Consider the following 14,070-nt stretch of genomic DNA (forward strand, 5'->3'; position numbering starts at 1 on the left):
ACATTAACACAATGGAAGGTGCATGGCTTTTTAATAAATGTGTTATCACAGACCCAATTTTATAATGTAGTTAAACACTGTATACAATGTATTTAGAAGCAAAAAGCCTTCATGTCCTCTCTATAAAGATAGATACTATCTTCTCTTGTTGAATGCAAAAAAATTTGAAAAATTAAATTTCTATCATTTGAGACAACTAATTCTATTAGCTCTTGAGCTTCCATAATTATCATTAAGAAACTATTGGTCTGACAAAAGTAATACTTCCAAAGCAAATATGTAAGCAACTTTCATCTGAATGCTGTAGTGTACTTACTTGATTTTTATGATATGAGCTTAAAAGTAACAATAATATGCTGTATATAAAAATTGTCTGACTACAACTTAAAAATACTCACTTATAATTACCTTAAAATAACAGGTTTCTTTTGTTGCTCTATTAATATTTTCATCCATGTGGTTCCAAGTAAAACTGTAAATGGTCTAGTGTGCAACATTGTAAAAATGAGCCAACATAACCAAATATTTGCAAATGTATTTTAAAAAGCCATTTAAGTAGCAGTGTATCTTGTACCAATGGTGTTAACTGGTGGCCTGAGGTTGTCACTTACTAGAATTAGTGCTGTCATCCTTGGTTCCATCGAGAGCTCCATCGGGGTGCATTTGCAAGTAGTAGCCTTGCCTGCAATATAACCTGGTCACTATACCCTTGAGCTGGGGATCTGAAAGGCAAACATAGTTGTCATAAGCCTCACAATGTGTCACAATAGATTTTCTTTCTTCTTTTCTGTTTTTTTATTCTCTTTCAGAAATAAGAGGGCATTTTATAGAAGTAACACCTTTTTTAATTTGGGTCTCCCATATTTCCCTGTATTTATCAGACCTGGAGTATATTAATATAGAAGGGGAAGAAAATGCAGTCATAAGCTGCATAAGTATTTGCTAGCTGCAGAAAATAGGTCATTTTGTAAAACTGACAGGTGTGTATTTAAATTATTAGGTTACATGATTAAACTATCTAATCTGTTAGTTTAATTATGAGTTAAGTCCTAAACTAATTAGTTTAATAGTTTAAGCTGATATCATTCAGGAGTTTTACAAACTCTGGCTCAAACAAAGCTTTTAAGGGCTTTTTAATGAATTTCTTTTTGTTTTTTTACTTAATTTAGCAAACAATCCCCAAATATGAAAAGCTTGTATTTAAAAAAAAAATCATACTAACATTTTGATACAAATTCTTAGAAAAAGTCCCAATATGAAGAATGTTTCCTTAATACCTAAAGGGCCACCCTAACTTGCATGGAGGTATCTTGGTACTTATGCAGGATCCATAAGAAAATGGGAAACACGAGTTCCGAACTCAGGATGAGGCCCAATAACAAACATATACCGTCAGCTCAGCTCTGTGGCCATAATCTCACCAAATTAGACAAATTTAATGATAATTTTACTCATTTATATAACTAAAAAGGGAGAGTAAAATTAGATAATACGGGTTTTGATTCTTGGCCAAAAAGGCCTGAAGTAGAGGACAATGGAAGTTTATTAAAACAAAAAGGGAAATTATATGGTAACAGACTTTTCATTTGATGACTCATTGAAAAGGTAACCACTCCAGTGATTCAGTGCTTCACAGAGAGCCAGTTGTATCTTTGAAAATAAATATTTGCATGTGGCTTTTCAAAGGTCATCCCCAATTCATGCCTAGATTTGATGTGGGATATCATAAACCTCACCATGGAAACTGCACAACTGCAGAATGGGACGTGCAAATGCAATCACGCTGTCAAAACGGGAGGATGTCATAGAATGATGAAATCTAACATCTTGTAATCGATAGAAAAATTCTGGCCTTGAAGCCAGATGAACACAAAAATCACACATGCAAAAATGTAAACAAACGAACAAAAATGTTGTTCAAAATCACAGTATCCTTTGCCTTCAGTTCAGTCCTCAAGAAATTTTCTAAAAAATGCCAATATCTGTTTCTATGTATATCTGATATAACTAATAACTTGAAAAATGATTCCATGATACACAGATTTTCTTCAAAGACAGTATAAAATTGAAGAAAACCCAGAAAATAATGCATGAACACCACAGCATCACATCAATACGACTAAACATTAGCATATAGATGCTTTTAGAAGACTAGGATTTTAAAAAGAAACATCTAAGTGACTGTTAGGATTGTGTTACATATGTTCCTTATTCTGTAGTACATAACTTTAAAATCACATAATTCTATGAGGTGCATTAGGGAAAAGAATTATTCTTGCACCTCAGCCTGCCCATCACTCAGAAAAACTTGACTGGGCAATCGGCCCTCTAAGCATTGAGGACTTCTTTTCTTAGTTTTGCTGCATCAGATTTTTGCTCCGCACGGAAAATAAGTAGCACAGAAAAAAATAGAACAAAAGTAAAAAGGTGGGGGTGGGGGACAGATTCTTTATTGCCATAAAAACATACAGAGAATTTTAGACATTGACAATATTTCGGCAAAAACATTATGCTCTGAGTCACTTATTTTAGATAATCATACATTTTAGCTACTATATCTTCTGGACTTGAATTAACTAGGTCAGGAAAGATAGTAAGAAGATACATAATCCCCGCAAGCTCCCTCACACTGATACAAAGAGAGCCCTTCTTTTTTTGTTTTTTCTATTATCAAAAAAAATCCCAAGAGATAACAGGTATTGATGAGAATGTGGAGAAAAGGGAGCCCTCATGCATGACTGGTGGGGATGTAAATTGATGTAGCCACTGTGGAAAAGAGCATGGAGTTTCCTCAAAAAATTAAAAATTGAACTACCATAGGACCCAGCAATTCCATTCCTGGAAGAAATTTATCTGAAGGAAATGAAATCATTATCTCAAAGAGATATCAACACCCCCATATTCATACAAGATATGCAAACAACCTAAGTGTCCATCAAAAAGTAAATGAATAAAGAAAATGTGAGGTGTGTGTGTGTGTGTGTGTATGTGTATGTCTGTGTGTGTGTGTGTGTGTGTGTGTGTACATACACACGATGCAATATTATTTAGCCTTTGAACAGAAGGAAATCCTGCCATTTGTGACAACATGGATGAGCCTAGAGCACATTATGCTATGATAGCTCTTCTTGACCATACCTCGTTTCTGATAAGGAAGTATAAAATATGAAATTGCTTTTGAGCTCTCATTTAATTTCAAGGAAATATAACCAAATTGATTTCTATTTATCTAGTTCCACATTCTTTGGCATTCTCTTTTTCGAAACCATAACATCGATTGTGTTCTACTCAGGTGCCAGGAACTGTTCTAAGCATAGTACAGGATTAACTCATTGGATCTTCACCACAACTTAATAGGAAGCCTATTTTGAATATGAGAAAGTAGAAACAAAGGGCAATTACGTAATTTGACAAACAGCACGTAACTAATAATTGCAAAGCTGGGTTTAATGTGAACCTGCTCACTTAACTTCTACACTATGTGGCTTCCATAAATTAAACCATTAAAATAAACCATTTAAAACCCTAACATAAAATGCAAACCAACCTTTTCTAAAAAAAAAACCTAAGATTTTAAGTATCAACCACATCTGTGTCTAACCCAAATTCTGTATACTTGGAGTTAATCTGTGATATAAAGCTATAACATAAAGGTAGAAAGGATCAGTGTTCTTTAAAATCTCTTCTAAAATTCACCCCACTTGATCATTGGCTGCATTTCCAGTCAATCTCTACCCATGAAACCCTCACCCAAATTGCAAATTTAATATTGTAAGTCTAAACTTCCTCCAGGACCATTTTCCCTTCAAATTTTCCATCTCCATTAGCTCTAGCCAAAAGGCACTTCTACCTGACTTGACGACTTACGTTAACAATGTCAGTCCGCCAAGATCAACACCATACTTGCTTTTCTTATTCTGTCTAATGAGTTCTCTGGTTCCCACAGATGCTGTCTTCACAATCTCCCTCATTCTCTTCCCTTTTTCTATTTTCACTGCCAGCAGCAGTTCAGCCCCCAGGGCCTCTCCTAGGTAGCATTCCCACCCGCAGTGTGCCTGTTCCAATCCATCAGATCTAGAAAGACATAGCGACTCCTCACTGCTGGCTGAATTACTCACACATTCTGCAGCAGTGGGGCCCCATCTTACCTGCCTGGCCTTGTTTTCCACTGCTCCCATGCCACCCCCTCACAGCCCAGCCAGGGTCACTGTGGGCTGCCTAGAAATATTCCATAATCCTCCACATTTACCCTGCTCCCTTAACCTCATCTGTCTGAAATATGCCCACCTGAGTACAGATGCCTGCCCCCTTGCACATCTGTGCACACACACACCCACATACACACATCTTTGCATAGTTAACTCCTTTTCCTCCTTCCTAAGTTCAGGTCCATCAACACTTCCTCTGGGGCTCTTTCCTGACTCCTCAGACAAGGTCAGATCCCTCTTTTGAATACCTTTATGGCAGCATTCTTCATAGGCATAGGTACAACTTATTTGTTAAATATCAAAATGACTTCATTTTGAAATAGTTTTAAAACACTATAAGATACAGAAAACCTATATCTGTGTACCTACATCCATGAGCCCACCACTAAGATTAAACACATGTCAATATTTTGCTTTATAATACATGGTTTTCATGCCACATTTATTTGTGCAATTATAGGATTGATGTCTATCTCCAACCTGGACTGTAAGTTTCATGAAGAAAATTGAATTGTTGATATTACTTATATTACATCTCCAAGGTCTAGATAAACAGGAGCTGTGCAATATATATTTCTTGGATAAATACTCACAATGGTGTAATTTATCCAGTAATTTCATATATTGCTGGTAGGAGTAAAAACTGGAACATGAAAACCAAGATGGTGATTATATTAATGCGTTAAAAATGTCCACAGTTTTTTACCAAGTAATTGTACTTTGACTTTGAAGACTTCTTACTTAACAATATATCCTCAGTGCTAAAAAGTTTTGTGTACTAACACATATGTATATAACATAAGCATGCCTGTGTAAAAAATATTATCCATAAGTAAAAATACACAGGAGACAAGATGCTAAACTGTTAAATATGACTGAATTTTGATAGGTATCAGAATGTTTATTTTTCAACATCTTATTATTTGCAAAATTTTCTATAATGATGGCATGCTACTTTATAATGAAAATGCAAAAAAATAATAAAAATCTATTAATGCCTTTTGACAAGAAATGAGTAAATATATCATTTCATACACACTAGCAAATAATATTGTATACATATATGCAAATAGCCTAAGTGCATATTACGTTAGTAGATTAACTGGTGCCCCAAATTTTCAAAGATGTCATGTATTAATTTCTTTTTTGTGCATAGTCACAATCCATGAAACCTCCACTATGATTCTTTATTATTTAGAAAATTGTCTATTATGCAATATGGCCATTTATAGCTTAAGGTCATTCTTTCAAATAACTAAAACAAAAGGGAATAAAAACAAAAAACCTTTTCCCCCAAGGCCAAAAGTATGCAACCAAATAATCATAGCAAAAACAAAACAAGACAGAACAAAACAAAACAATTTTACTAAGAAAACAACCACATCAGCAGGTAAAGCCAAACTATAACCAAGCTTCTAGATCTACTGTATATGGGAGAAAATGTCACATAAACGCCAGAATGAGGGGGGTCCAGCCTGGGCAGTGACAATAGAAGCACATGGCTCCTAAGCAGTGGTGTCCAAAGTGGTGTCTCTCCCTCAAGAGGTGTGCAAGGCAATGTATTGTATTGTGTGAAGACCCAGTATTAGAGCTTCCTGTTTGTTATCTCCAAAAATAAGAAAGGCGTTAAGCTTTGCTAATATTTAACACGAATTGGCATTGGAGTTTTCAGGGTCACATGTCACTTTGGGTTTGTAAAGTCCCTGAGGGAGGTTGAGGCATCTTGTACTTCGGAGGGACTGATACAGTGATCCTGGCTTTCAGTCACTGTTCTCAAGGAGTGCTTTGCAATATGGTGAAGTTCATGTGCTGCTGCTTAAGTAGACATATAAGTTATGTTATTTAGTTTAAAGTTGGGGTAGTTCAGGGAAAAAAATATCCTACAGAGATAATATGGATTAAGGGTGACTGGTAAAACAAAACAAAACAAAAAACCCCTCAAAACTAAGGTATATAAGCTAGTTTGTATGTAAAATATCTTCTGCATGGGTTATGTGGTTAAAACTAGTAACAAATAAGTAACAAAACAATAATGATCTATTCAGATCTAACATTTCAAAGTCAGCCAAAAGAGTATGAAAATGTTAAGAAAATGTGAAATACACTTGCCATGATAAAATGAAACATCACTTTGGATACTATGCCTTGAGATATAAGACAGAAAAAATATTACATGTGTGAATCAAACTTACAGTAAGGTACATGCTCACTTTTTTCATTAAACTGATGGGATAAGAAGGTTCAGGGACATTCTTCTAATTAATGTTAAATATAAGCCTGATAAGAACAAGTATTTCATACCCAACATACAGATATATCCTACACTTCGACAACTTGGACTTTCAATTAATAATTGAAGAGAGATATCTGAAGTCCCACACCTTATATTTGAGTTGGCCATGTAAAAATGCAAAATTTTTTTCAATTTATAAAATTGCTAGAATTATTTATCCTCTTTCAAAACACTCATACATCTAAGAAAATAAGAAAACTTAGTCTGTCTTAATTTTCTTTTCCGTTGTGTCTTTTATTTTCTATTTCCTGTGCCTCCACATTTTACTAAAAATGTCTGAGGATACTGCTTCTGGGAAACTCTCTGATAGTAATTAAAATAGAACTAATGAAAGCTAATGTGCATGAATATCAAGAAAAAAAGATGTTTCATAATATATTAGCCTCAACACTGAGACCTGAAAGAAATGCAAATCAGTTCAACTGCTTTCAGATACAGGGGGAAAAAAATACCCAATATTTTTAATTAAAACAATCACTCTTTCAGAAGTGGGTTCATTTAACTCAGTCATCGTCAAAATTGTTTTCATCTAATGTACAAACTGACAAAAAAGAAATCAGAATAGCCCATAGAATAGTGTATACAGTTTAAATCATTATTTAAATGGAAAAAATGTACAACATGGCATGCTTTTTTTTTTTTTAGTTTTTTTTTTTTTGGGTAATTGGGGGAATGGGAACAGACAAGTTGCTGTAGTTTTTGTTCTTCAGTCTAGTTGTGGAGGACGTTGCTTCACTGGCCCAAGTTGGCACAATCACTGCGCTTTTCCTGGGCGAGGCAGATCAGTCGCCGGCTTCTGGACTGCCGCTCACTGCGGCTGCTGGCCACTCACGCTGGCTGCTGGCTACACACAGTAGCCCATGGCAACCCACTGCAGCAGGGACTGCAGCCTACACCGTCGCCAGTGACTCACGGCAGCCCAACTCCAGGTCGAGCTGTTGTTCAGCATCTTAGCTGTGAAGGGCAGTGTCACTGGCCCTCATATGTGGGATCCAAACCTGGGCCCTTTGGCGTCCCAAGCCAGTTCTTAACCATCGCGCCACTCAGCCGGCCCGGCATGTATTTTTATATAGCAAAAATATAAGTGTGTACACATCACACATACTATGTTTATTTACATATAAGTCTTAGTGCTAATTGGTTATCAATGTTGGTTCTTAAGTATCATTTCTCTGTTACCTATAGAAAAAAATCACATGTTTTTTTACAAGACATAAAGCAGCTTTTGGAATATACAATTTTTTGGTAGACCTAATTAGATTTTGGCACTCCTAGTAGCAGAAAATAGTATTACGAATAATTTACCCAAAGCCATAAGTTATTATATAATCCAATCATAAAAATAAATCATGCCCATGAACACTTCCAAGGGCTGAGAAAAAAATAAAAAGAAAGAAAAGGGTGGGCTGGAATACTAAGGAAAATGATAAAACTAAAGGAATATGAAAATTTGCTATATCTTTTTTTGTTAATACCTTAGGATGGCATTCAGTTTCTTTCAGGAATTGGCCCCATGCTACTTCAAGAACCCCATCAGTCTAGGAAAATTAGTTCAACCATTTCAAAGTGGTTGCCCAACCCACCACCTCAATCCAATGCTGTAATATCCAATATTCATGCCTGTTAAATTTTAACTGCTGATTCTACAGCCTAGAATAGCCTCTCCACCTTTGCCTGCCAAAATCCTATCGACACTAAGGAAGATAGAATCTTTAGAATCTTGCGCTAAAATAGTAAACAAACAAATGAACAAAAAGACAGTTCTTGCCCTCAAGTAGCTTGCTGTCTATTGATGGAAAGAAGGGAGAACCTGTAATATGGCTTTATGCCAATTAATCATGTGCTGAATTATTGGATTTGCACATCTTTCTGCCCTGCAAATATATTATAAATGTCTTGGCAATTTGCATTATATATTATTCAAAATAGACTATCACTAAGCTTTGCACAGAGCAGATGCTCAACAAATATTTAAACTAAATTCATTTTCTTTTAGTTTTTAAAATAATCTATATATAAGCCCTAAATGGCATTCAAGGTAATTTGTTTTATATCTTACTTAAGAATTATCAAAGCATACTTTAGATAAAGATAAATGTAGGTTTTGAAATCGAAATACCACTAATTTTTAAACTTTTTTTTTCTTTAGCCAAAAAGATTCCCTTTGGGTAAAATATATTAAGAAAAATAATAGTGGGTAAATGTCTTCTTGGGGAAAATATTTGAGAAGATCATGAAAAGGAAGACAGGGAGTAAAGATCCTGCATAGTATTTGACACTAAGCTCCAAAATGTAGGCACACCTAAGAGTGGTATCTCAGGATTCCTAGTACAGGGTTGAACTCTCACTAGCTTTTTGAATATGTAAGTATTCAGGGTCTACAAGCTCCAGAAGGAAGCAAATCTGTGGAACTCAGTTAGAAAAGCACCCCTTCCGAACACTATTTTCCAAAGAGGTTCTCTAATTGCAATAGTCTAACACATTAAAGACACTGTAGAGCTCCTTAGCCTCAACAGAATCCAGAATTGGACAACAAAATGGCCCAAATGTTGGAGCTATTGTCCTACCGTATTTATTCATCACTCACAAAAGTGAGTAATTATATCATAAAACATTGTGTGCTTTGGTCCACTGATTTATTTCATCTAAATTTTAATTAACTATTTAAAAAATTAAATTATAAGTGTTAATTACATGGTTGCAAAAGATAATACATAAAATTCTTGTGAATATTTAAGTAAGAAACTGTCTTTCAATGACAATAGTCGGGATCCAAGTTAATCCATTATTATTATTACATTTAGAGAAAGCTTCCTTGAGAATATACTGTGCCAGGGATTCCTAACTTGCGAATGATTTGATTTGCTCCTTGCCAGAACATATAAGTGCATATACAGGGAAGTGGTGTGCCCTGTCTCACTCAGTGAGCTGTTGTGCCACTCCGCCAGGCATCTGCAGCACTTACAAATAGTACCACATCATTCATGTTCAAATTTCTCGTTAATATGTCAATGACATCAAATACTAAAAGAAACATTATTTTGTGAGGCATTTTATATTTTCTTTATATTAGCATAAATATTAGGAAGGATTATGCTGCCAACAAAGAGCATAACATTTCCTAGATTGCTAAGCAAATAGCTAAGCAATTTACTTAAGTTTTCAAATGCTATTGTCATAAAAAGAGGGGAATCTGAGATACTTGACTATAATTGCTACCTAAATATTATTCTTTTTTTAACTGTAGATATACATTTTGGTATTTGTGTTCCTAATGCCATTTTCAGATAAGAAACTCAAAGGAGTGTTCAAACTCTCAGTAATATATTTGCAATAAGCACACATAACTAAATATGTTAAATTCCTAGAATATTCCATTCCATGCTATTCAGCCAGTCTTTAAATGTTTAATAACAACCTTTTTTTCTATTTTCTTATTAAAGGTTTTTATTTGTTTGTTTAGTTTTGTTTTAATTAAGAAAACCACTATGGCAATAATTGCTGCAGACCTCCTTTGGAATAACTGATTCTAAAGGAAACTGTACAATACTGAAACTTAAATTCTATATTTAACTCATGATACCTTGTCACAATACAGAAATATGCATGCGTGCACCCATAACTAACAAATAGCAAAGAATGAGTAAAAAAATTTTACTTTGCCATGTAAATGGCCAAAATTACACCCTTTAATTTTAATAGACAATCCTTTCACTTCTTACTGCTCAACACAAAAGCTATTTTATACTTATTATAGTACATAATATAATTACATATTATAAAAAATAACAATAAATATTATTAATAATTTCTTACTATGTTCTTCATAAAGTTTGAGGCTAATCAAATGTAACTTAATTGCTTGAGGAACAAAGAGCCAAGAATATTGCTGACATTTGATAATGTTTTATAGTCGCATACTACCATAATAACAAATTTCAATACTGGAAATATGACTAAAAAACAATGTGAGTTACATGAGTCATATGCTATAATCTGAGAGCTTAATAATTATGTAAATTTCTTTAAAAGCCAAAGCAACTTCTATTTCTGACAAAGAGAGTAATAGAGACCAGAAGGGCCCTCTCACATGAAACAATAAAAAAAAATTAAAAATTGAATTTTGCAGAACACTGAGCATCAGGAAATGAAGGGCAGACATGTCTGAGACATGGGAAAGAAATCAGGTGAGCACTACTATTGCCTAAGTTAAAACCTTGAGAGAGATTCCACGGCACGGTAAAGGGAGGAAATGCCAGTGGACTCACTAAATTGAGGAGATGGAGCTGAGAGTCCCAGGAGACCAAGGTAAACAGTGTACAGCATTCTGAAGAAGAGAGAGCTGTAGAGACAGAGAACTTCCAAGGTCTGCAGAGGGTTCCCTCGAGTATTCAGCTGCATACTGACGGGAATTGTATGTGAGGAAACCACTGCAGGCTGGGGAAAACCATCTGAGAGGATTAGAGGTTAGAGGTGGCACTGCCTCAGACACACACAGGACTTAAAATAGTTCCTAGTCCCACTAGTAAGACTGAAAAAAATCATAATTCATGGGGTATAGACCATAGTAAAAAGTAAGGGTCTTGCCTCAGTAGTGGGGAAAAACTAGCCTTAGTCTGAGCACTGCTTCAGTCTCACCTAACAAATTCTAAAAGAACTAAAAGAACTCACTGTTCTTTTAAACACTGTTTAAAAGTGAACTCACTGTTAAAATCAGGGAGATTTTACCTATAATGAGGAAAGAATCAATAAGTCAAGACTGACCTTAACTGACTCAGATGTTAAAATATTAGACAAGGACAAGCAGTCATAAAAACTGTATTCCATGCATTTAAAAATTTAAGTACAGGTGTATAAGATATAAAGAAGGCCCCAAATCACCTGCTATAGATGAAAACTACAATTTGTGAAATGAAAAAATATATATATTGGATGAGATTGATTGCTGATTAGGATTTCAGAAATGTAAGTGGTAAACTTGAAGACAGCAATAAAAAAGGGTCCAAATGAAACCCACAGAGAAAAGATAATTAAAAAAAAAATAACTGAGAATTTTTTTAAAAAATAAAGTGAGCTGTGGGATAATTTCAAGTGATTGGATATATGTTTGATTGGAGTCTCAAGAAGAGAGTTATCAAGAGGGCAAGAAAAGAAAAATATTTGAAAAAATAATGGCTGAAAAATTTCCAAATCAGTGAAAACTATAAAACCAAAGATACAAATAGCTTAGGATTCCAAATTCAGGAAATATGAAGAAAACCACACCAAGATACATCACATTGAAAGTACTCAAAACTAGTGATAAAGAGACAATCTTTTTTTTCCCCCCAGAGTAGGAAAAACACATCACATAGAGAGGAACAAAGACAGAAAAAGAACAGATATCTCATTTGTAATAATTGAAGCAAGGAGACAATGACACAAAATCTACAATGTACTGAAAGAAAACAATAATTTCCTAAAATTCTAAAACAGTGAATATGTCCTTCAAAAACAAAGGTAAAATTAAGATGTTTTCTGACATACAGAAGTAGAGTGTATCATTAGAGGAACGTCACTGCAAGAAATGTTGAAGGAAGTCCTTTAGGGACAGAGAAAATGATACCAAATAGAAGAAATATGGACCTAAAACAAGAAACAAAGAACACTGGAGATGGTAAATACACAGGTCAATACATACATAATTTTCTTGTTATTTATATGTCTTCAAATATAAATGATTTTAAACAAAAATAATAACTATGTAATGTGGGGTTCATAAAATATGTAAAACTAAAATTTCTGACAATGATAATATAAATAATAGGAGGGGAGAAATAGAATACTATATGCACTCAAATAAAAACTATATATGCTATTAGAAAGGCTCCACACTTAGCTTGATGTTCTGCTGACACCATCTTGAAAATCTTAATAATTTTTCAATAGACCCTGCATTTTCAGTTTGCCTTGGACTCCTGTCCTGTTCTTAAATATGACACCAAATCATGATGCATTTACAAAAAAAACAGATATTTCTAACTTCATAAAAATTCAAAACTTCTCCTCAAAAGAAATTGTTAAGAAACTATAAGGATAAATCACAGGCATATTTTATATCTGCTTAAAGGCTTGTATCCACTAATATATAAAGATTTAAAAATAAACAAGAAAACAAACCACAATATAACAATGGGTAAAACTAGAGCACTTTATCAGAGAATACTTAAGGATGAAAAAGTTCATGAAAAGATTATCAAAATCACTAATCATTGGGAAATAAAATTTAAAATCATAATGAATGGTACACAGTTACACACATTAGATTAAAAATAGAAAGAACATCATACCCATCGTTGCTAAGAATGTGGATAAACTGGAAGTCAAATAAACTAATGGCAGAAATAAAAAATGCTCCAACCACTTTGGAAAATTGTTTTCAAATTCTTCCAAAATTCAACATAAACCTGCCAACATAATCCACCCATCCCACTTCCAGATATTTACCAATAGAAATAAAAAACATGTCTATACAAAACTATGTACAAGAATGTTCATAGCAGCTTCATTTGTAATAGCCTGAGATCCAAATACCCATTCAACAGATGAGTGGATAAACAAACTGTGTATATACTTATACTATAATACTACTCAGTAAAGAGAGAGAGAGAGAGAGAGAGAGAGAGAGAGAGAGAGAGAGAAGAACTATTGACAGCTATAGCAAATGGATGAATTCCAAAATATTTATGCTGAATAAGCATACCTACTGCATGTTCCCATGTGTATAATAGTCTATAAAATTTAAACAAATATATAAGGACAAAACAAGATCTGTGACTGGAGATTTGTGAAGGGACAGGGAGAGGCAAGATGTTAGGAATACAAACAGGCATAAGGAAACTTCTGTGGTGATGGACATATTCATAATCTTGAGTATGATAATGGTTTCTTATATCAAACTTGTAAAATTACACACTTTAAATCTTTTCAGATTATTTTATGACAATGATATCTTAGTAGAACTATTAAAATAACAAAATATAAGTAACATAAGGATGGAAACAATAAACAATGCTAACAATAATCAGTCAATATTAATAAAGGACAAAATAGTTTTCAGGGCAGAGAATCTTATGATGAATAAAGAGGGTGACAAAGTCAATTCCCTCATCTGTAACAATCCTGGGTGTTTATGCATGTACTGACAGAGCTTCATGTACATGAAGCAAAAACTGAGAGAGCTTCAGGAAAAAATAGAAAAATCTAAAATTATAGTCAGATATTTCAACTCTCTTCTTAAAAAAATTATATAACAAATAGAAAATCGGTAAGTATACAGAAAAAAGTCTAAGGCTTGGAGTATTATATGTTAAATTTAACATACTCAGTTAAATCACTACAAAGTATGATTCATTTCTCCTTTCAGAAACTAGAAATGGGATTCCCTAAATATGAGGAATCTGAAAAACAACTGCTAGTTAACTCATTTCAGAGAATTTTCACAGTCAATCCTTTAACAGGCCATATTAATATGCTTTCCAGCTGTTATTACATTATCTGAAATTGAGGATTAGCATGACAAAAAATATG

At 33.9% G+C, this 14,070-nt stretch overlaps 1 protein-coding gene across 2 annotated transcripts in view; it reads right to left on the minus strand.

Annotated features, from left to right (window-relative positions):
- The window catches only part of FGF14 (fibroblast growth factor 14), a 212,637-nt gene that overhangs the window by 165,298 nt on the left and 33,269 nt on the right, over positions 1 to 14,070 (minus strand). The window contains exons 1-2 of one of the 2 annotated variants that reach the window (XM_019625118.1): positions 12,028 to 12,048; positions 612 to 722 (exon numbers count right to left, since the gene is read on the minus strand). In XM_019625118.1, the coding sequence (XP_019480663.1) occupies positions 612 to 663 (52 nt within the window). In that variant the 5' untranslated portion in view covers positions 664 to 722; positions 12,028 to 12,048. Of the gene's footprint in view, positions 1 to 611; positions 723 to 12,027; positions 12,049 to 14,070 lie in introns of those variants that run through there. The other variant, XM_019625116.1, reaches the window with a different exon arrangement.

Source organism: Hipposideros armiger, unplaced genomic scaffold (assembly GCF_001890085.2).
Source record: "Hipposideros armiger isolate ML-2016 unplaced genomic scaffold, ASM189008v1 scaffold_615, whole genome shotgun sequence".
Taxonomy (NCBI): domain Eukaryota; kingdom Metazoa; phylum Chordata; class Mammalia; order Chiroptera; family Hipposideridae; genus Hipposideros; species Hipposideros armiger.